The 24240-nt window shown below is 47.6% G+C and overlaps 1 protein-coding gene across 4 annotated transcripts in view; it reads left to right on the forward strand.

Annotated features, from left to right (window-relative positions):
• NKIRAS1 (NFKB inhibitor interacting Ras like 1) overlaps positions 1-24240 on the forward strand; it is a 231405-nt gene that overhangs the window by 143935 nt on the left and 63230 nt on the right. For all 4 annotated transcript variants that reach the window (XR_011303416.1, XM_069648860.1, XM_069648858.1 and 1 more), the window contains one exon: positions 16872-17113. Coding sequence is in view for 3 of the 4 variants with exons in the window: in XM_069648860.1 (XP_069504961.1) it covers positions 16872-17113 (242 nt within the window). In the remaining variant the exon portion in view is untranslated. The remainder of the gene's footprint in view (positions 1-16871; positions 17114-24240) is intronic.

Raw genomic sequence — 24240 nt, forward strand, 5'->3', positions numbered from 1 at the left:
GAACATAGACTTCCTTTATATCTCTCTTTTCTGTACTCACTCACGTCTATAAGGCTCCCTCAGGGCAGAAAAATACAAACAGAGGGACCTCGACGCGTGAGGGATTGTGGGTACAACGCACGTCACTATAGGGATAGTGTTACAGACACGCCTTGTCGACGTCCCCTTTTCGACTACGAAAAACAAAATGCAATACTCCGCAGTGACCACTGGATGTCGGACCTATGCACAGCATGTGAATCTAAGCAGATACAACCATCAGAAATGCTTTTACGGTAAGTAATGCATTGTCATTATTTTCAGGTGCGGGGGAGGAAACGTGACCCTGGCACAGGATCACTATAACATGTATGTAGAAAAAGAAAAGAGGATCCAAAGGTAGGAGCCCTCCCGTCCCGTGCACTTTATTTTAAATCCATCAACAGATGGTTCATCAAAGTCAAATAAGCTGGTTGTTATAACTCAATAGTATATACGTTTTATGAATAACAAAAATGATCATTCATCTAGTAAAAAACCAAAGAAATTTTAATTGTAGTCACAATTAGTTTACCATTAAAACTTAAAATGCAAAAGCCAAATTAGCTGTCAACAGAATATGATGATAAGCAATGATAATCCATGTATACAATTCAAAAGTGGCTGACGCGTTTCGGGATGAGCATCCCTTCTTCTTGAGCCAAGTAGTTTAAACTGGAAAACATAAACAAATGAAAACTGTTTCAATCCTGTGTTCTTCACATGAACATCATGTATCTACAAAAGTATAATCAGCTATACATAACATTGCCAATTAGTCGTATATGTGTCGATATATCATTCTGAGCACAATTCAAAAGACATTGTAACATGATAGTCATTGTTATTCTAATATATTAGAGGCCTCTACTGTAGCCAGTGTGCACTGGTATACTCACTACACGTCCCAAATCAATCAGTTAAGAAACCATATAGTTATGAGAGCGACATCATGTTTCGAGAAAGCATACCTTGAATGTAGAGTGAGTGGAGTTTGTGTCTTCTCCTGAATATGGTGAAATGGTGTGTTCCACTTCCTCACACACCGGTTAGAAAAAATGTTCCTCTCATGAGTGTGGAGCACCTAAAGTAAAGAAATGGGGAATATATCTGTAAGTAGCGCAACCTTAATCCCTGTGATGTTGTACATCCTGTATAATCTCCAAAAATGCATGGTGAATAAAACTGTTGGCCCCTTACAGCATGTGATATCAGCGAGTTTACCCAAGTGACTGGACTTTGAAAGTACAAAACAAAAATATACTGCTGTGTTAGAAAAAAACGCTGTGAATAGTAGAATGGCTTACCTCTCAAGTTGAGAGATTTGAAGAAAGTAAGAGGGCTATGACTCGTCTTTGCTTGGAAATCCTGGCGTAGCAGGCACTGTTAACACAGGATCATCTGTGATATTCTATCTAGAAAAAAATAAAAATAACGAGATAGAGGAGTGAGCTATGTTACTAAAAAGCCCCTCTTGGGCTACATTGGGAGTAAATACATAATTGTCTTCCCTGACTACTGCTTACCTCCGCAGTGTTAATGTGGAAATCCACGATCGCAGACAAAAAATGTTCGTTCTTCTTTGTGCTACTCCCCGAGGTCACGCGTGCTCCAAACAGATGGATGCGCTCCTCGTCCGTTCTGCGGTGGGTTTCCTCATCTCCCTGCCAACCCTCTTAGTTGTCAGCAAACACAGAGCATACCTAGACCATCTTTGTCTGTATGCGAGTTCATAAACATAGAAAACGGACTATTCAGGGTCCCTATGTACACGGTGCTATCTTGAAGGTGTGTATATGGGCGCCATCTTGGAACATCGCAAAAGTTTATTAGTAAACTTACATCAACATACTGTTATTATTAGTTAGATCTAATGTTATTGTAAAATGAAGTAAAAATAATGAATAATATTGTAACCCTGTTAGTTATTTAAGTGGCTAGGCTGGGGGAGGTGATAGTGATTTGCCTTGTTGCACGTGTATAAGAATTACACTCTGGCCACAGTAGAGATCGTGTTATAAGAGTATTCTGGGTCTTTTGTGTTCATGAATGTACATGAAATTAACATATCAGATACTCATAAACAAGAAATTGTGATCAGTGGGCCGGCCAACACACCCCGGACTAATTACATTTTTTTTGTTTAATTTTTTTGATCAACTGTGTTTATTTTCAGCAGAGCAAATTACAAGTGATCGTGTAACAAAAAGAGTAACAAATAATGATGACGCCAGCGTCCTTTTCGCCAAATACTCTCATCAGGGATGCAATCTGCTGCTGAGATTTAACTAATACAACAATACAACTCCCTCGCACCCCCAAACCCTCCCACCGCTTCAATAACACTTTAACATTTGTGTGGAATATAGCATCTACAATCAACCACCAACCACCTAGAAGAACCCCCTCCAAACCCAAACCTTCTTGCTACTCAGGCGTCCCCGGTTACAGGATAGAGACATTGGGAAGCAACCTGGGTTTAAAGTACATTTGATCCCTGTCGTCCATGAACTCAAGTAGCGGTGCCCATGTATTGATGTATTTAAAGTAGGAGCCTTCAGCAATTGCTGTCACTTTCTCCATGGCCATCACCCCCCAGAGTCTAACCCACCATGCGGCCACCACAGGCCCTTGTTTATTCTTCCACGCCTGCGCGATGGTGATTCTTGCTGCGCTCAGCATGTGAGTGATGAGGCCAGCCCTGCATCCAGAGTTAGCGTAGCTCCCCTCCACTGCATCGCCCAACAGGACGACCACCGGGTTAAATGGCAATTGGGTCCCGGTTATCTCCTTTATATGACTTAGAACCTCCTTCCAATAGATCTCCACCACCGGTCACCTCCACCACATATGGATTAAGTCCCCGGGTTGCCAACAGCCCCTCCAACAGAGGATGGAATAGTCCGCATTGATGGAGTGCATTAGTTGTGGTGTCATGTACCAACGAAGGCAAAGCTTGTACGCCCCCTCTTTAATTGATGTACATTTGGAACCCTTGGCAGTGCGATGCCATATGCGGTCCCATGACTCCCCCGAGATAGGTCCCCCCACATCTTCAGCCCATTTATGCATGTATGGAAGGATCTCCTCTGGGTCTGCTCCCCCCATCAGCCTATACAGTCTTGACACCCCTTTCTCATCCTTTCCCTCTTGTACCGTAAGCTCCAGCACTGTGGGAAGCCCTTACAGCTCTCTCTCTTACCTTCCCATTGGTGATCCAGTATCAGAGTTGGACGTAATGGAAACGTTCTGTCTCCGGTATCTGGAATTTTGCTTTACAACTTTCAAAAGTTACGGCTCACCCTCCGAATACAGGTCCCCTAGTACCAGAGCCCGTTCCTTCCCTCCCCACTGCTTCCAGAAACTTTTCTGAAAACCTGGTGTAAAATCTGGATTATGAGCTACCGGGGTAAGCGGGCCTCCTCCCACCCCCACCTTATTCCCCCATAGTGCTTTATCCCAATACCACAAGGTGGCCCTGGAAGACTCCAATAATGTGCCTCCTTTCTCTCTATGTCGACTTGCGAGGAAGCCCAAGTGTTCCTGGGGCATCCTTGAGGCTGCTTTCTCCAAGATCACCCACCTATTTTGACTGTCCCTAGGTGGCCATTGTAGCATGGGGGCCACCTGTGCTGCCCATAAATACCTGCGGAATTCTGGAACCCCCAGAACCCCAAGGACTTGCGGTCTAAATAGGACTTTCTTGGGAACCCTCGGTTTCTTTCCCTTCCAGATGAAGGACATCACATCTGCCTGCAGCTTTTTAATTGCTGGATTTGGTATACGTATCGGCAGGGCACCGGTCACGTACAAAAACCTGGGAAGCAGGTTCATCTTGACCGCAGCTATACGTGCCAGCCACGACAGTTCCTGCAAATCCCATCGTTTAAGGTCTTGCGACAAGGAGTTCAAAAGGCCTGGGATATTAGCCCCATATAACCTATTGTAAGTGGGGGTTAAATGGACACCAAAGTATTTTATAGCTTTCTGTTCCCATTTCAAGGGATAATGGATCTCCCACTCTGACACCTGTTCGGCAGCCTCTGTAATATTAAGTGCCTTAGATTTAGAGTAGTTAATGTGAAACCCCGAAACTTCAGCTAATTTATTCAGCAACTCTATAGAACTTGGGAGGGAATTTGTCGTGTCCTTCATGAACAGGAGGATGTCGTCTGCGTAGAGGGCCACCTTCTGAGGACCATCCGTCCCAACCTCCACCCCTAGGATACCCTGGTCAGCCCGGATTCGTTTTGCCTGCGGCTCCATGGCCATGGCAAAGATCAGCAGGGACAATGGGCAGCCCTGTCTCGTGCCTCTACGGATAGGAATGCTGTCTGTGAGCCGTCCATTGATCATCAGCCATGTCGACGGGTTCACAAAATTCGCCATCACCTTGCGTATAAATGCCGGTCCGCACCCAATCCTCTCGGACAAGTTGCAGATATCGCCAGTGCAAGCTGTCAAAAGCCTTAGAGGCATCTAATGCTAACACCGAGAATCTCTGCCCAGTCCTCCGCCCCCACTCGATCGTATCCACGGCCCTGCGTATATTGTCATATGTATGCCGCCCTTTCATAAAGCCCGCCTGGTCCGGGTGTATTATTTTGGGGAGGATTCTTGCTAACCTACGGGCCAATACAGTGGAATAGATTTTTGCATCCCCGTTCAATAGTGAGATGGGGCGATAACTGGAGCAATCCAAGGGGTCCCTATCCGGCTTTAGCAGGAGGACCGTGGTGGCCCAGCCCATATCTCCTGAGATTCGCCCAGAGTCCCTGATAGAATTGAACAAATTCGTTAGAGGGCCTACCAAGATCGGTCTGAAGGTTTTTATAGTACACGTTACTTAACCCATCCGGGCCTGCGGATTTATGACCCTTTAATGCCCCTATTGCCTCCCCCACTTCTTCCACTGATATGGGGTCTTCCAGCATTAGTCTGTCTGCCTCACTAAGTTGTGGCAGAGTTACCCGGTCCAAGAAGGTCACCTGTTCTTCCTTTTCTAGGTTCTCCCCCTTTAGAATGTTGGTGTAATAGGAAAGCATAACCCCTTCCAATTCCTTCTCCCCCCTCACCAAGTTCCCATTCCGGTCTCTGAGCTGTACAATATGATTCCGGGCTTTCTGCCGCCTCAATTTAGCCACTAAAAAGCGGTTGGCTTTGTCCCCATGTATATAGTAAGATTGCTTACTCCGTAAAAGGAGTTGTGCAGATTCGTCAGCAAGTAACGTTTCTAGGGCGGCTCTGGCCTTTTTCAAATCCCTCCAGGTTCTTTGTGAGCCTTTGTTCTTAACTCCACCTCTGCTTCCCCAATCCTGGCCTCCAACTCCCGCCTCGCACCCTCTTTTCTCCTAACATACCCCACTGTATGCTCCACATACAGTTTCCCACAAGGGCATTTAATTGCGTAAATGACCCCTGTTGACATGCAGGTAGCGTAATCTTGCAATTTATATTTCTTGCCCGACTGGGGATGTGTTACACTTTTGCCCCTTAATTACATTATTGCAATGGGAACATCCCAAGCATGGGAATGTGCCCTTTTTTGTTGTTTGCAAAAACAGCTGTTTTTCTTTAGGGGGTTTCTCCACTTTTACTAGTTTGTCTCTCAAGTTTTGGCCTCTTTTAAAGGCCATCATTTGGGTCTTGGATAGTTTTTCGAGCAGTGGGTCATTATGGAGAATTCCCCAGTGTCTTTCAATTGCTCTTCCCACTTGGAAACTGACGAGAATACTTCGAAATGTAGAGTAATGGTGTCTCTTTGTTCTTAATCTTAGGTGTGAGTAGTTCCTTACTCACACTGGATGATCTCTCCTTGGCTTCCTCTAGAACAGAATGTGGGTAGCCCCTCTTTGCAAACTTGTCCAACAATTTGGTGCATTCGACATCAAGTCTAGGCTGTGGTGGGCACCGCTGATGCATTGTTTTGCAGACATTGAATCCGTACACTTTTTACCGGCCAGTATGTTTTTTCTGTAAAGAAAGCGTAACCCACACTGTGCAATAGTTTGGACAAGGCTCTCACTGTTTGGGGATGCCTGCTACTGAAAAGTTCCCCTTGCCCCTCCTTATTTTAAATATTCAGAGTTATTCATGATGAATTTGAGTGACATCTGGTTGCAAGAAGTAACTTGTACACCTGCAATGGCAGGTTTCACTTTAATTTGATCACTTTCCATCAGGTGTTAATTTTCTATTTCCTGCAAATAAGTGCAAATACATATGAAAACCTATACATTCTCAATCCTCCTAGCTCAGTTTACAAAGTCACATGCATGTTGCTCTACCATGCTGTCTTTGATATGCTTTATCCCCCCACTTGTAAACTGTTTTTTCAATGGTGCTTCTAACACACATCGGACACCTCCAGCTAAACTGATTCATTTTCAGAAGGGGGTTATTCGCTGATTGTATAGCCCACAATGTTTTAGATACATAGTTCTGCCCCTTTCCCAACCCTTGATCCGTTAGCGGCTGTATTAAGGGCATCCTTTCTACAAGGCGTTTAGAGCTCAACATGTGTCTCTGTTTTTGTTGCAATGGGCGTGCTTGGTAGAATGTGGAATTGCAAGATAGAATCTGGGCTTTCAAGCCCAGGGATGGAATGTTTAGATTTAATAGTGGTTAAGGGGTTGAAGGAAGTGTGGGGGTCTGATAATGCCTTATATTTCTTGATGAATAAACACCCATGAAGTGTACCTTGTGTGTTTAGCAGCTTTCTTTCGCTGGCGACGAGGCCTGTGGAGAAGGAGCCAGCAGACCCCCACCACGTTGCTGTTTCTGCCAGAAGGAGAAAAGTTTCCCCAAGCGGAGGGTGACTGAAGGGTCACCATTAACAACATCCTCTGTATACTTCCCACTGAAGCACTTTGGATTCACTACTATGGCTTGTGCCACCCTCAACAATCAATATTGAAGAAAGAAACTAGTGAAGGCATCTTCCACCAATATCTGTTACGAGCGTGAGGAAAGTTCCACACCCGTTTTTGTCCTGAAGAAGGTCTGAACTACTTGGGCTAACCGACTAGTGCTGCTGTAACCTCACCACCAAGATCCATTTTTTTAAAATACAGTTGTATTATTTACTTGAAGGATTGTTTGGTTGACAGGTACCCTTATTATTTACACGTATGGCCCATAACTGTGACAATGAGCGGGGGCTTGCAAGAGTGTAGCCAGGTTCTCGAGGAGCTCCCCGGGCCTTGCGATACGCCTTCAAATCCTAAGCATTTTCCATCTCATCATTCCCCCATAAGACAATAAGGGGTATAACTATCATTGGAATCGTCGGAACTTCTGGGGGTTGTTTCCCCTTGTCATAACTGTAGCAGTTCATAATCGCTGCATCCGGGATACCACGCTGGAAATCCCCTGGGAAGCACTTGTTTTTTACAGGCCTACAACAAAAGCTATATAGCTGCGTTATAAGCCCTCCCCCCGCCAGCGCTGTCATAGCCTTAGAACCGCCCTTAGACCTATTTATATAAAATGTATATCAAATTTGTATTAATTATATCAAATTTATATCAAAATTGATCATCAAATTGCTATAAAAAATGATTGGGGTTCTTATCAAATTTATATAAAATGTGTATTAAATGTATATCAAAGGGGCAGGACCAAGGAAGGGGGCGTGGTTGGGGTGGGCAAAGGGGCGGGCCACCCGCCAAATTTAACATTGACCTGATAGGTACCCTAATACCACCTACTACATTGCAGGTGTATGGGAATTTACTGCGTGATTGCAAGTTGGAATGCTGCCTTATAATACCTTCACTCAAGAGGTGAAGGTTAAGTTTGTTTTTTTGTAAAACGTCTCCAAGTCTTTTTTTTTTTTCCACTTTATTTTTATTGAAAGTTTTCAACAAGAGATAAACAGGTTCCCCCAAAGACATTAAATCAAGAAAAACAACAGATTCCACCCGACAGCTACCCCCACTCTCCCCCACCCCTTCCCTCCCTATTCCCCCCCCCCCAAACTTCAGGTTGTCTAGGCCTCCAAGAAATACCGGTGCAAGAAGCTAAGAGCAAGGACGATCCACCAAGGGCATCAGTACAGTAGGCCAAGCTGGTGACGGGGTCCCCGCACATATTAAAGCTCATGTTCCTTGGTAGCAGCATCAGTTGTCCCTCCCCGGTGACAACACATAGAACCACAAAGCAACTCATAATTTCAAGGCTTCACAGTCTGTACTAAGAATAACCACAGTCCATTCCTGCAAAAAAGAGGACATAGTATCGTGGGCAATAGCAGAGAGTTTCTCATACTCAAAAATGGCAATTAGCTTGGTGAACCATTCTGTCTTAGAGGGCGCTGTGGGACTCTTCCACTTCTGAGCCAGAGCCAGTCTTCACGCCCTCAACATGGCCCCCATTACCTTCAAGAAGGAACCCACCTCTTTATCGGGTAAGGGAGTGCCCAGAAGGACCTCAAGCGGATGTAAGAAAGGACAAGTCCCCAATATATCTTTTATCCAACTAAGGACCTCCGCCCAGTAAAGGCAAACAACTGGGCACTCCCACACATGTGAAACCAGGTGCCTTTATTGGAACACAATCTGGGGCACCATAGGGCCGCTTCCACAAACATCTTAGAAAGGGCCACCGGAGGACAATGCCAGGAGTGCAAAATCTTAAAATTATGCTCCATCGCCGCCATATATAACCCTCCAGGAGACACTGCCCTAAACACAGACTGCCACGTTTGATCGTCTAAGGACAAGCCCAACCGCTCCTCCTAGATATGCTTGAAAGACTGCCTTCCTGTTAAATCAGAAGAAATTAGCACATTATAAATCTTAGGGATCCCTTCCTAGATTTGGCTTCTGCGAAAACCCTCTCAAACGGGGTTAAGGGGTGCGACAGGTCGGCAACCCAGCGCGTCTGGGTAAGGATTCCCTTCAGCCTCAGATACTCAAAAACCGTAGGTGGCTTGTCCTCAAACACCTCCAACAGCTGGTCATACTCCAAGAAGGACCCATCCCTGAACAACTGGGCAGCCCTCTCCAACCCCTGGTCGGACCAGGACTGCGTTTCTCGGAACGCCTTCCTGCCCAGATCAATCGGAGGACCCCACAAGGACGACAAGGGAGAGGGCCAGGATGGGAGAGGCCTATTGTCCATAGAGGGCTTCCAGACCGACCAAAGAACGGCAAGAACAGGATGGGACTTGACTGCCCCTGGAATAGAATTCGGGGGAGCCCACAGGAAGTCCCTGACTTTTCTTGGATGAACCTGAACATCTTCCACATACGTCCAGTATGTTCGCAATCGTCCCTCAAGTGCTCCAACATAACCTGTAATTGAGCTGCCTTGAAATACCCTCTAAAATGCGGCAAACCAAGACCTCCAAAGGACTTGGGGAGAGTCAGGGTAGTCAATCCCACTCTGGGTCTCCTCCCATTCCATATGAAACGAAGGACACGGTATTGCAAAGAGGCAAAGAAGGAATCCGGCACTATACAAGGAAGAGACAAAAAAAGATATAGGAGTCGTGGGAGAATATTCATCTTAATCACCACCATCCGACTAAACCAAGAAAGGGTAAAGGGGGCCCATCTTAAAAGATCACTCTGGATTTTGGCTTGGAGGGGAGGGAAGTTGAGCTCAAACACCCTACCTAGATCCCTAGAGATGGTAATGCCCAAGTATCTGATGGAATCCCGTTCCCCTCGCACACAATACACTTCCTTCCTCCCCTCAAGTTCCAGATCCCCCCCCCCATAGGCATTATACAGGACTTAGACAAGTTCAACCTTTAGCCCAGAGAAGGACCTGAACCGGCGGATCAGACCCAACAGCCGCGGTAGAGCCATGCGCAGGTTTGTCAGATACACTAAAATATCATCCGCAAACAAAGATAATTTTAATTCATGGTCCCCACATCGTACCCCCGAGAGTCCCTCGTCAGCCCTAATTGCGAAGGTTAATGGCTCCATTGCCAACGCGTATATCAGAGGAGACAGGGGACATCCCTGCTGCGTACCCCGAGAAAGCGAGAATCCCAGTGACATGCAACCATTAACCAACACCCTAGCTGAGGGACCATTGTATAACGCGGCGATCCACTTGAAAAAATTGTCCCCAAAGCCCATTTTCCGTAACACCCTCTCCATGGTTAGCCACTCAACTCGATCAAAGGCCTTTTCAGAGTCCACAGACAAGAGATAGGCCTCCTTTATCTAGCCTCGACGACTCGTGCATTAGCCCCAAGGTTTTCCTCACATTATCCGACCCCTGTCGGCCAGGAACTAATCCAACCTGGTCGCCGTGAACCAGAGAGGGGAGATATCTGGACAGCCTATTCGCCAAGAGTTTAGCCAGAATCTTGACATCTACGTTAAGCAGTGAGATGGGCCTATAGGACTGACATTGGTCGGGATCCTTCCCATCCTTCAGCAACACTACAATGAGAGCTGACATCATAGAGGGAGGCAGGGAACCAGAGTCCAAGGCAGCGTTAAATATCTTAGCCAGAAAAGGGGATACCGCGAACAGAACGTCTTCTAAAACCGGACCGTGAATCCTTCGTCCCCCGGAGCCGTACCGCTCTTTAATGAGGTAATAGTGCCCGCCACCTCCTGGGGAGAGATTGGGAGTTCCAACATGTCAACACCCTCCGCGGAAAGGCGAGGGATGTGCAGCGACTCCACAAATAAATCTACATCGGACCCGTCCCCAGAATATTCCGACGCGTAAAGCCTCTCATAATGCCCAAACTGCGCTGCTATCCTATCATCCTGCAAGACTCCTTCCCCCGGTCCGCCTTTTCCCCCCGCTCCATATACCGCTGTTTCAAGAATGCCAGTTTTCTCTCCGTTTGTCCCACTAGCAAGGCAGACAATTTAGCTTTAAGACTCTGAAGCTCCACCCATTTTCACAACGCCATCTGAGATCTTAACTTTCCTCCCGACTGAATGCTAGCAATTCGCTTCCTCAGCTTCAATTTCTCGCGCCCATCTCTATGAGCACGCCCCTTATGGTGGCCTTAAATGCATCCCACACTCCCTGGACATTGACCTCCCCTCTGTCGTTAAGAAGGAAATATTCCCTAATTGAACCCAGTAGAGACTCTTTAAGCTCCTTATCTAGCAACAGGCTATCGTTGCATATCCACCTCGCCCTAGCTAGAATCGCCGGCGGAACCCCCAGCGTAGCCCAAACTAGATTGTGATCCGACCACGGGACTACCTCCACACCGAAATTAATGACACTGTTCCGCAATGTGGAATCCACCAAAAGGAGATCTATCATCGAACGCTTTGTGTACCACAGAATAAAAAGTGAAGAGGGGGTCACAGTTCTCCTCTACAGAATGCGCGTCTACCAAACCCAACATTTCATTGGTCCGCCGAAATGAGTCCGCCAACTTCCTCTGAACCCGCTGGTCAGGGCAGGGGGAGAGGGATTTTTTATCCTTATCCGGACAGAGAACCATGTTGAAATCCCCCCCCAACTATCAGTGCATCCTCCGCAAAGCCCCGAATTTTCTCCCCTACTTTTTCCCAAAAGAGATCCTGTGCCTCATTCGGGGCATAAATCCCTACCAGGGTAAACAACCTGCCCTTCACTGACCCCTTACCATTATACAGCGCTCCTCCGGATCGGACTGATGGGCCTTTGGAACAAAGAAAGCCTTGGGGGAAATCAACACAGCGACACCCCTCTTCTTGGCCCCATACGGAGAGTGGAACAAAGACTGAATAGCTTTAGATCGCAACAACGGTTCCTTCCCCTTAACCCGGTGGGTTTCTTGGACAAACAAAAAGTGCAGCTTAAGCCTAGAGAATTCCCTCACCACTAGGGACCGTTTCGTAGGGGAATCCAACCCCTGCACATTCAGGGACCCCACCAGCAACCTCTGCAAAGAGTCACCCATTTGACTGGCCATATGATGTTTTCCCTCCCACAAGAGGACCACTCTTAAATGTCCACACTCCCTGCTCACTCGCACCTGAAGAGACCAAAAAAGGACCCCTAGAACCCCTACCCCACAGAAACCCGGACAACCCTGGACACACCCCTCAAACCAAAAGAACAATTTGCAAACCTCCCCTTCCCACCCTACTGCCACCCCGAGAACCACAATACCCTCTCACCCCCACCCCCCAAGTGCCTGGAAAGACTGCAGCATCTCACTGCCGCACCACCAGGCCACCAGAAATCACCCCCACCCAGGCGCCTCCCACAACATGAAAGCAATTAACATTGTGAGCCCCCCCCTCTCATAACCAATAACTCCCAAACACCCCCACCTGAGGTCACCTCCCTCCCACCCCAAACACCTCAGCAAAAGCTAGAAACAAAGCAATGAACAAATAGCCCAAGGAGCAGTCATACCCAAGGAGAGACCACCAAAATGGCCCCTCAGAACTCCTTCCAAGAACCAGCCCAAAAGGTTACACCGATAAAGTCAGGGCGTAGGCTGCTCCGGGGACGGGGGCACCACTTTCCTGAATTTCCTGTGCCCCCGCACACGCCGCCGACCCGCAAAACCCGACGGGCCAGGGCGATCTCCGCCCGATCTATTCCCCCCCACGACTTCAACCTTTGAAGGGGGGTCTCCCAACAGCTCCTGTGAGACCCGCTGAATGTCCGCCTCTGAGGAAAGAGAATACGTATAGCCATCCAGCTCAAAGGCAAGAGAGAATGGATGGCCCCATCTGTAACGGACCCCCTTAGACTACAACCATCTCGTCAATGGGCCACAAAGGCGCCGTCGAACCAGGTGAGCGCCGAGAGATCCTGATTAATCTTAATTTGAGCTCCTTTCCAGTCGACGGGACCCTTCTTACGTGCTAAATCCAGGATCTTGGCTTTTTCAACATAGTAATGGAATTTCACAAGGACCGTATGAGGCTCCTCCGCACATCCCCCGGCCCTGTGGGCCCTGTCGATTGTGGGCTCACTGGTATTCTCGCCATCAATAAGAGTACTCACAATCGCCTTGACCCCTTTCACAATGTCCGCTTGGGACTCCCCCTCCAGTTCCGGCATACCAAAAAACCTCAAGTTGGAGCGACGTTCCCTATTTTCTAGGTCGTCCAGCTTGAGGGAAACCTTCTCCTCCCGCCTCTCAAGCTCAGCCAGCCTCATATCAAATTGCGTCTCGAATAGGTCTGCCGATGACTGGTTGGCCTCTAGTGCCTGAACTCTATCTTCTACAGCGTCGACCTTCTTATCCAGAGAGTCCAGGCGTCTGTTGACTTCTGCTCGAAAGCCCCTCATCTCCTCCAGCAGAACCGCCATATTGCGACTCGCCGACAGGGCCTCTGATGCCTCCAACTGAGCCCCGGCCTGCATGGTGTTCTCCCCCCCACACCCCCCCCGACCCCCTCCACCTCCACTCTCCGAAATCTTTGTAGGGTCAGCGCCCAGTCCATTCAAGGGGGATCAAGAAGGCACCCCAGACACAAGCACAAAGAAACCCCAGGAGCGGCTGGAATGGGGCCCGCTCCCGGACCGGCTGGCCTCACACCTCCACTCACTTGGACACTCCAACAATGTAGTGCAGGCTCCTGGAGCAGTGGCTCATATGGCCTAAAACGCCCCCACCAATCGCACCAGCACCAATGTCCAGCTCGATACCAGTCCAACAGAGTCTTCAGGGGGAGGACCACTCACCCACCTCCAATCCTCCAGCGAGAGCAGACACCCCACTCCTTGAGGCGACCCAGGAACACGTGGACTGAGTCCACCCTGACTTCACTCTCCACTGCAGCCTGGGTTGGGCCCTTAGGCAGCTCCTCTCTGCACCACCACAGTATAGCAGGAAAGCACTGCAAGCCCCACAGGCCCCCTACCCGCTCCCAGCGCCAAGCCTCCTACTGCGCTGCGGGCGTCAGGGCCGCCGTGCCTCACCAACTCCTCCACCAGACTTCTGCTCCAAGGGGCACGCCTCGTCAGAGCTCTCCCATAGGCCCGGCAGCCCGCTCCTCTGATCACAGCACACGATCCCCAGAGGAGCAGAGAGGCAGCCTTCGCCCCAAACGCCCCCACCACAGTCAACACCACCACCTCGTCGAACAGCAGACTCCCGGGGCATCGGCTCCCTCGCTGTTCAGACACCAACCTTCGAAGCAGCGAGAAGAAAAGCCGCCTTTCTGCGCCGGAGCACTCCTCGGCCCGACCTACACTATGCGCCACGCCTCAGTCACTTTCCGGGAGGGGGGAGGAACACAGCCGATGCAAGTGCTGCCAAGCTTCACCGGACGACCGACAGCAGGGATCCCACGTCGGCTGAGGCTCATCAGTTCTGCGGCTCCAGGATTACTGATGCCCGCCCTCAGCAGCCGCCCCCTCCAGGCACAATTCCCATGGCTGCGACATCAAGGCGGGCCCCCGCGGGAAAGCAGGGCAGGAGCAGACAACTCCGGCAACGGGTCCAGTGAGGAGTTGCGCTCCTGCCCCTCACATCCCTCGCAAAGCCATGACACCGATCCAACGCCAGGGACCCGCTCACTCGGAGCGCCGGGGCGAGAAGGCACTGGGCCGCCGCAGGGTGGAGAGGAGGCAAGCCCAGCCGGCGATCTTCACCGTCCTCCAGCGAGAATGCCAATACACGCTAGCCACAGGAGGGCCGGGAACCCCTCCCCCACCGGGACCAGTCCTCAACCGCTGCGAAACCGCCGGCGGGAAACGGTCCTCACACAGCTCCCCCGGCCAGCGTAGCAAGCTCAAATCCCAGGCGTCTCGACTCCGCCAACGAACGAAAGTTCACTCAAAAAGTGCCTGGGGGGTCCGCACACTTCCGGGGGGGGGGTCGGAGCTCCTCTCCTGGTGGTTCAAGGGGGTTCAGACTCCTTTTTAGGCGCCCTGGGGAGGAGACCGACAGAGATGCTTCAGCACATCTTGGTGCCCCCTGGTGGCTCCCCTCCTGAAGTTTTCAAATGTTTTTCCTTTTGTGACTGGAGGAGACAAACGACTGAATTAAGACCTCTCCGCCCCTAAATGTGGGCATATCTCATGCCTGCCTTCTTAACACTTTTGCACTGTAATGCTCTGAACATTGCACAATGACCTTCTCTGCGTTATGAAAAATTGTACAGTGATGCGCTACTTATTTTTTTATTTAGTGGACATTTGTATGGCGCCTATACACTGGTGTTTTCAGGCACAACAAGGCAAGATTTTTTTTTGTTTGCCGCATGGGCATGGGAATCCAAAAGTAGAACAACAAAAACGGTTATATTGGCCTTATGACAATGCACATAATCTATTTCCATGCTCAAGAACAGGATGCGACTATGCTAAAAATTCAGAAATAAAGTATGCAGATTTGAAAAACAGATGCAGGTAATTAAATATCTGCATTCACTACCTCAAGATGTCAGTAAAACTGTCATGGCGTTGTGCCTCTTATATTACCTTTGACGGTAACAGCAATTACTACTGGTGGTAATGCGCCAAATAGCCAGGGCTGTAAACGGAGCCCTTTGTTTCTACATCGCTTTATGCTGTCATAGTTTAGTTATGTCTCTCTGTCTGTCCCATATTTAGCGCAGAAGGATTATGCTTAGGCCTTATAGAGGAGGGGTTACTATTGCATGATCAGAACCTGCCCCCATGAACAAAAGAGGGGTCATTGTCGTGGGTTAATGACCAGCACCCCTGGCAGGAAGTTGAAAAGGGATAGTTATCCCAAGTGATGATGATCCTTCCCGAGGTCTTGAAGGCTGCTGACGCATGGCATTGTTTAACTGAAAGTGGATGTGTTTATCAGTCCGGAAACAAAATGAGCGCACCCAATTCAACATGTAATTTATTAATGAACATCATTTGGTATCAATAAACTTAACACATGTTGTCTTTCATTGCTGTGTGCTAATTTGGGGAACTGAATTGCACATTCTCCCCTCTGCCTTTTAAACAGCTGAAGACACTTGTTTCTGTGCTTTTGTCAGGGTGTTGGTCATGTGAGAATGTTTGGAATGATGTCTTCATCAGAGATTGACTGCCTTCTGACAATTTTGATTGGTTGGAAATGAGTGTATAATTGAATCCATGTGCTAATGATGTGTTTGAGCATGAACCAGAGGGCTCTGTTGTTTAGTTGGTGATTGCAGCTCAAGTAAGTGGTCACTAGCGAAATGCATGTAATGAGTACAATGGTCACTTTCACTAAAGAGAGCCTGATGGTAACCGCTCTAATGCTATTAGAGTTTGTGCTGAGGCTCGGTGGGTGTGGGGGGGAGCAGAAGGAAGGCTCACCTGGCCATTCCTGTACTCAGCTTGTCCTTATCTCATTGCCCAGTGTACACACCTCATAAAGGGTCCCTTACAAGGAAGCATTTTGAAGGTGTTTAGATCCTGCATGCACACTTGTTGATTGGTTAGAGAGCTGGAAGCAGTGAGAAAAACAAAGAAAACATGGATTGCAGGCTTCTATTGGTGGTTAGGGACCCCCACTCCACACTTTGTTTAAATGGAAAAAAGCATGCTCTAAATTATGAGACCTTGTTGCTCGTTATCCTCTCGGCTCTTTCCTGATATGTGATCACTGGACGGAATGCAATACTTGCCAATGATTGATAGAATCCTTCATATTGTACCGCTTATTGTGAATCAACAAACTTAGTTCATCACTTTGTCTCTCAGCTGCTAATATGTATGTAATGGATCAATCTAAAATACCCTTCACACATTCTGACTCCCTAATTCCACTCTTCTGGGTTGGAAGAACTTTGCCAGGTGGTACTGTTGATAATTCTATTCTTTTATGCAAGAAATAGGAAGGAGAATACATATAAGGATTCTTTGTGACAGTTCCAGCATCTTGTTACTTCTGCTAATGTTGAGGTTTTGTACAATAGATGTTGAATCTTAACTGTTGTATTCGTCCCACCTTTTGGCAGGAATGGAAGCCAGCGAAACGCAGGAAGATGTCTACATTGCTTCAGTGGAAACAGACCGTGCAGTACGGGAGCAACTGCGCCTGTATGATACCCGTGGTCTCCATGAGGGTCTAGACTTGCCCAAACATTACTTTTCTATTGCGGACGGCTTTGTTCTGGTGTATAGCATCAACAGCCTCGAGTCCTTCAGAAGAGTTGAGATGCTGAAAAAGGAAGTTGACAAGTATCGAGACAAAAAGGAGGTGAGAACTGGGTCCTGAAGCCTACTCAGCTAAACAAATCAAAGGGCTCATGCCTCTACGTAGGTATATAGACTGTGCTACATGTTTCTAGTAGTCTGTCACCAGGGCTGGTGTTTTGACCTGCATCAAATCCCCCGACGGCAAGCGAACACCGGCCCACCCACTAAGGCACACACAACAAGGCAGCTTCTTGTCCTGAGCCTGTCTAGAGCTGACAGAGGACAGGGCCAGGATATTGTTAACTTGTGATACTGCCATCTGTGCACTCATCCACCTCTGTTGTGACCCACACTGCCCAGTAAGCAACCCCCCTTTGGTACTTTCCTGAGACTTTGGATATGACTTTGCCCACCTCCTGTAGTCAAGAAGTATATAAAGGGCACCTGGCGGAGTACTGATTTGCCCAGGAGGATACCCGTATACAAAATGCTAGAAATCAGGTTGGGAGATCCGTAGACAGCTGTCAGGTTTGGATGCTTTTTTATTTTGCCTCCAAAAAAGTTTAGCACAGATTATAAAATTAAATATTTACATGTCTTTCGATAAGCACGAAAGTAGACGGACAGACGTTGTTTAATGCAAGAAATACAGGCGAGTATCGACCTCTTTCTTGTCGAGGTACAATTTCCAAAGTGATGCACAAGTATACAATATAGGTAAGTGAGAACATAGGATTGTTGACGAGGTGCAACCCAAGACTGTGGTAAGTTTGGGGATCTAAACAAGACGGTGTACACAACACTATCAACACATTAACACAGGGGTTGTGTCACAGAACATCAACACTGGAGTGTTTCGGCCATGCAGGGCTGGTTAAGAGCCCGAGGTGTAGGTGGCCTTCATCAGGATGATCGCTGATCGTGATGCTGTCCGTGTGGGTAATCTGTGGGGGAAGAGATAGCTGTAAAGATCTCAGGGAGTCATTAATCAATTTAAGTATTACTAAATAATGGCTGATTAGTGCCTAAATACACTGTTGGTGTATCTGAGGGTACAGTTTATCATCTGCTAAAGTTGCAGCGGGGGTGCTGTGCTGGAAAGTCCTTTATGGAGTGCTGGACTGAGAGAACCCATTTTAAAAGGTAACATGGGATGACGCGGAAAAATCAGGTCATAGGGGCCGGAAACTGGGCCTGAAGCGTCTGGGAGCTGTGAAAAAGAAGGTTAACAAACGGTCATTTTTCTCCCCAGATCTAGACTATGTGGGTCAAGTAATGTCTTAAGGTCCATCCTGCATGGGATTGTGCGTGTCGGGTATATGAGTGTCCCATGGCCAAAACCCCCATGGTGTGGGTGTCCGCAAGGTGTGGTGAAAGTGGTGAGGGTAAAAGTATCATGGAGTGCGCAGTGCTGCGGTGGGTAGGCAGTATGCAATATCTGAAGGTGACTGGCAGTGAGTAGAATCCATGGAGGACGTGCAGGCATTTATCCACAAAGCTACTTTAGTGTTTTAAAGCGCGGTGGTGAAATCAGATCTATGGCGCACCGCCAAGTAGTGCCAGAAATGCTGTGGTATTGCGCCCCTAAATGGTGTGCTGGAGACGAGCATGGTTTTATCAGATGCTCCCATTGTGATGACTAAAGACAAAACCTGTGAATTGTCAGGAACATGTATGGGAGCTATGCACGGTGTTGTATCAAAGTGCGGCCAGAACGTTTTAAAATACCATGGAAACAAGCAACACCAGTGACCCCATTATCAGAAGGTTTAAACGGCAGAGACATGCCTGCACATATGGGAGCTATGCATGGTATTGTTGAGAAGTACGGCCAGGACGTTTTAACAAACCATGGAGACAAGTAACCCCAGTGACCCCATAATCAGAATGTTTAAAAGGCAGAGACAAACATGTCTAATGCCTGCGGATTGCGCTCTCGAAACACCCAGACTAAGACCTGCATCAGTGCAGTCCTGAGGGAGTACAGGACGTGCCCCCACCCTTGCCACAAGACCACAGAGTTGGGGAAAGGGAAAGGGAAACTTACCGGTGCGTGAAGATTTCAGCTGCACTCCTCTCGGCAGTGGTTGCTGGAGAAGGAGTGACAGTGCAATTCTTAAAAACACACCATTGGTAATGGTTCTAGCCAATGGGGTGCTGGATATGTGCAGGAGTAAGCACATAGCCAGGGGTAAAGAGACTGCACCTGCCATAGGTGGAGAGTCAGCCAATGGCCTTAGAGCCAGTGTATGTGAAAAAAAACGTACCTGTGATACTCATGGGTATGTGAAATGCAGAGTGCTGCAAATCTGCCTGGATGCCATGGAAATGCATTTTGGATGGTGGAAGGTTCATCATCGGTAGCGGCTAGGCATTCCCTGATGGTATGAATACACTATGATGTGCAATTATAGGAGCCATGTCATAAGAAAAAATAGAAAATAAGACAAAATGCCTCTATCTCACAGGGCAAATGGAAATAATGTTGTTAGGTGCATGGAGATGCATGCAGAGCGCTATACGCCTGCCTGAATCACATGGGTATTAATGTTGGTGGGTAGGATGCTAATGGGTAGGTGCTGTTGTACTATCAGCTCTTGGTATCGTGATTGAACATGAGGTTGTAATTTTACCACCCAGAGGTATTGCAGAAATGAACAACTAAAATGACAACAAGAAGCCACCACAATCCCATATAGCAAACGCAACTGGTGTTATTAGATGCAAGTACATAGATGATGGGACACAAAAACCGTGGTAATCAGGGTGATAAGTTCATAATGCATCCTGTCTTTCAACAATAAATAGTGCAATTGGGTTACTAGAGTGGCATTTCTAGTAACCTGGCTTCACATGGTGATCTCGCTAGTGGGGATGGATGCACAGCTAGAGGACAAACACCTGTGAAGGGAGAATGCAAAATGACTAGGGACAGCTGATATAAGTCCATGGAGTGATCTCAACGTCCACAGTGTGGGCCTAGGCTCAAGGGACCTCAATCCCAGAAGTGTTTCCACTCAACGGTGAGATTTAGGCCAGTTTTGAATGTATCAAGTTTATGGATCCATTTTTGTTCCAGTTTAGTGAGGGCTAGATTAATGTCTCCTCCTCTTTTCAGTTGTTGGAGTTGGTGCAGCGTTCTGCAGCAACTCCAACAACAGAAAAGAGGGGGAGACATTAATCTAGCCCTCACTAAGCTGGAACAAAAATGGGTCCTTAAACTGCAGCAACTCCAACAACAGAAAAGAGGAGGAGACATTAATTTAGCCCTCACTAAGCTGGAACTAAAATGGGTCCATAAACTTGATACAGTCAAAACTGGCCTAAATCTCACCGTTGAGTGGAAACCCTTCCGGGACTGAGGTCCCTTGAACCTAGACCCAGACAGGTGGACTACGCCCACACTGTGGACGTTGAGATCACTCCATGGACTTATATCAGCAGTCCCTAGTCATTTGGCATTCTCCCTTCACATGTGTTTGTCCTCTAGCTGTGCATCCATCCCCACTAGCAAGATCACCATGTGAAGCCAGGTTGCTAGAAATGCCACTCTAGTAACCCAATTGCACTATTTATGGTTGAAAGACAGGATGCACTATGAACTTATCACCCTGATTACCACAGTTTTTGTGTCCTATCATCTATGTACTTGCATCTAATAACACCAGTTGCGTTTGCTATATGGGATTGTGGTGGTTTCTTGTTGTCATTTTAGTTGTTCATTTCTGCAATACCTCTGGGTGGTAAAATTACAACCTCATGTTCAATCACGATACCAGGAGCTGATAGTACCACAGCACCTACCCATTAGCATCCTACCCTCCAACATTAATACCCATGTGATTCAGGCAGGCGTATAGCGCTCTGCATGCATCTCCATGCACCTAACAACATTATTTCCATTTGCCCTGTGAGATAGAGGCATTTTGTCTTAGTTTTTATTTTTTATGTTTTCTTATGACAATACTCCTATAATTGCACATCATAGTGTATTCATACCATCAGGGAATGCCTAGCCGCTACCCATGATGAACCTTCCACCATCCAAAATGCATTTCCATGGCATCAGGCAGATTTGCAGCACTCTGCATTTCGCATACCCATGAGTATCACAGGTACGTTTTTTCAAGTACACTGTGCTGTAAGGCCATTGGCTGACTCTCCACCTATGGCAGGTGCAGTCTCTTTACCCCCGGCTATGTGCTTACTCCTGCACATATCCAGCACCCCATTGGCTAGAACCATTACCAATGGTGTGTTTTTAAGAATTGCACTGTCACTCCTTCTCCAGCAACCACTGCCGAGAGGAGTGCAGCTGAAATCTTCACGCATCGGTAAGTTTCCCTTTCCCTTTCCCCAACTCTGCGGTCTTGTGGCAAGGGTGGGGGCACGTCCTGTACTCCCTCACGACCGCACTGATGCAGGTCTTAGTCTGGGTGTTTCGAGAGCGCAATCCGCAGGCATTAGACATGTTTCTCTCTTCCTTTTAAACATTCTGATAATGGGGTCACTGGTGTTGCTTGTTTCCATGTTATTTTAAAACGTTCTGGCCGCACTTTGATACAACACCGTGCATAGCTCCCATACATGTTCCTGACAGTTCACGGGTTTTGTCTTTATTCATCACAATGGCAGCACCTGATAAAACCATGCTTGTCTCCAGCACACCATTTAGTGGCGCAATACCACAGCATTTCTGTCACTACTTGGCGGTACGCCATAGATCTGATTTCACCACCGCGCTTTAAAACACTAAAGTAGCTTTGTGGATAAATGCCTGCACGTCCTCCATGGATTCTACTCACTGCCCAGTCACTTTCCGACATTGCATACTGCCTACCCACCGCAGCACTGCGCACTCCATGATGCTTTTACCCTCACCACTTTCACCACACATTGCGGACACCCCCACCATTGGTGTTTTGGCCTTGGGTCACTCATATACCCAACCCACACAATCCCACGCAGGATGGATCTTTAAGACATTACTTGACCCACATAGTCTAGATCTGGGGAGAAAAATGACAGTTTGTTGACCTTCTTTTTCTCAGCTCCCAGACGCTTCAGGCCCAGTTTCCGGCCCTATGACCTGAATTTTCCACGTCATCCCATGTTACCTTTTGAAATGGGTTTTCAGTCCGGCACTCCTTAAAGGACTTTCCAGCACAGCACCCCCGCTGCAACTTTAGCAGACGGTAAACTGTACCCTCGGATACACCAACAGTGTATTTAGGCACTAATCGGCCATTATTTAGTAATACTTAAATTGATTAATGACTCCCTGAGATCCTTACAGCTATCCCTTCCCCCACAGATTACCAACACGGACAGCATCAAGATCAGCGATCATCCTGATGAAGGCCACCTACACCTCGAGCTCTTACCCAGCACTGCATGGCCGAAACACTCCAGTGTCGATGTTCTGTGACACAACCCCTGTGTTAATGTGTTTATAGATAGTGTTTTGTACACCGTCTTGTTTAGATCCCTGGACGTACCACAGTCTTGGGTTGCACCTCGTCAACAATCCTATGTTCTCACTTAGCTGTATTGTATACTTGTGCATTACTTTGCAAATTGTACCTCGACAAGAAAGAGGTCGATACTCACCTGTATTTCCTGTGTTAAACAACGTCTGTCCGTCTACTTTCGTGCTTATCGAAAGTCATGTAAATATTTAATTTTATAATCTGTGCTAAACTTTTTTGGAGGCAAAATAAAAAGGCTTCCAAACCTGACAGCTGTCTACGGATCTCCCACCTCCTACAGTGTAAAATCCCATTGAAAGACTCCCTCCTAGCACACTGAGCTATATAAACAAAGTGGTTTTCACACCCATCACCACTCTGGTTCGTAACGTCTGGTGTTTCTGCTTAGTTTCCTGATGGTAGTGCCCCTTGTACATTGACTAAAGTGAACTACTGTCCGTTATTATTACCTCATACATGACGTGTCTACATTACATTGCGTCCTTACATCTATGTGCCATGGATTCTAGATGATGGCATATGATTAGCTGAGCAGCCTACTGTTATCGTTATCAAAGTCTGTATTTTGCTAAAGTAGCGCTACTTACCGACGATCTCACCAGGTATTCTGCCGCTGGTTTAACAACTGAACTGGGTTACATGTACCTATATAAATAACTGAGCTGCCGCGCTCGGCACTGTTTGTATACACACATTAACCTCGATTGATTGCTGCTCTCAGAGTTGCCACCTAGAGGCTTGTACCTATCTTTGCATCAATCGAAAATAGCCTATTTGCAAACTGTACGTGCCACTCAGTGATCCATTACAGAGCAAACATGGCTACATGAGGCATCTGGCCCAGCCATCACACTAGCCCTACCCGTAGGATACTCTATCCTCAGACAGGATACACTTTCTAAAATAGGAGGGGGGGTAGCACTAATTTTCAAAGTCACATTATCCTTCAGGCCCATCCCTCACTCATGGGAGGGTAACGCAGACATCCTATCAGCTAAGCTGTCACTATCACCTAAAAACACCATCAATATTCACGTGATTTATAGGGCCCTCAGACTCCCTGCAGATTTCCAGGGACGCATCTCTCACATAATCAGTGAAAATATTAAAAATAAACACCAAAACTCTACTCCTAGGCGACCTTAACCTAGGATTCTATGGCCCCAATGATAAAACCACCATATCACTCACTAAGGGCCTCGCCGATTTGGGATTTACTCAAAAACTCCTGAGCCCTACCCACTCCAATGGCCGCACCCTTAACTGGGTGGTTGACCACAACTGTGCCTCTTCCATCACCTCTAACACTGCTTACCCGTGGACGGACCATAACTGCATACAACCGTCCCCATACCCCCCGGCACCCAAACTACCACACATGCCCCTGCCACACTTGCAAGAAGCACAAAAAATCTAACTGCTGATAACCTCTGACCCTATCTTTACCTCCCTTGCCTAGCACCTCCATTCTTGCAAGTTCCCAACATCCTAGCTGTTATATATAAGGACACACTAACTAACGCAGTTAACTCTGTGGCGCCACTTGAAGGCAAGAAAGAAAACGTCGTTCCACGCAAACTCCTGGTTCACAGAAGAGCTCCAAACCTTGGGTACTACCAAACGCCAGGCTCTCAAAAGCTGGCAGACTAACCCCTATGACACCTCTAAAGAAAACTTCTAAGCAGCTGCCCTAAAATAC

This window comes from Ambystoma mexicanum, chromosome 2q, assembly GCF_040938575.1.
Source record: "Ambystoma mexicanum isolate Mex_15411 chromosome 2q, UKY_AmexF1_1, whole genome shotgun sequence".
In the NCBI taxonomy this organism is placed as follows: domain Eukaryota; kingdom Metazoa; phylum Chordata; class Amphibia; order Caudata; family Ambystomatidae; genus Ambystoma; species Ambystoma mexicanum.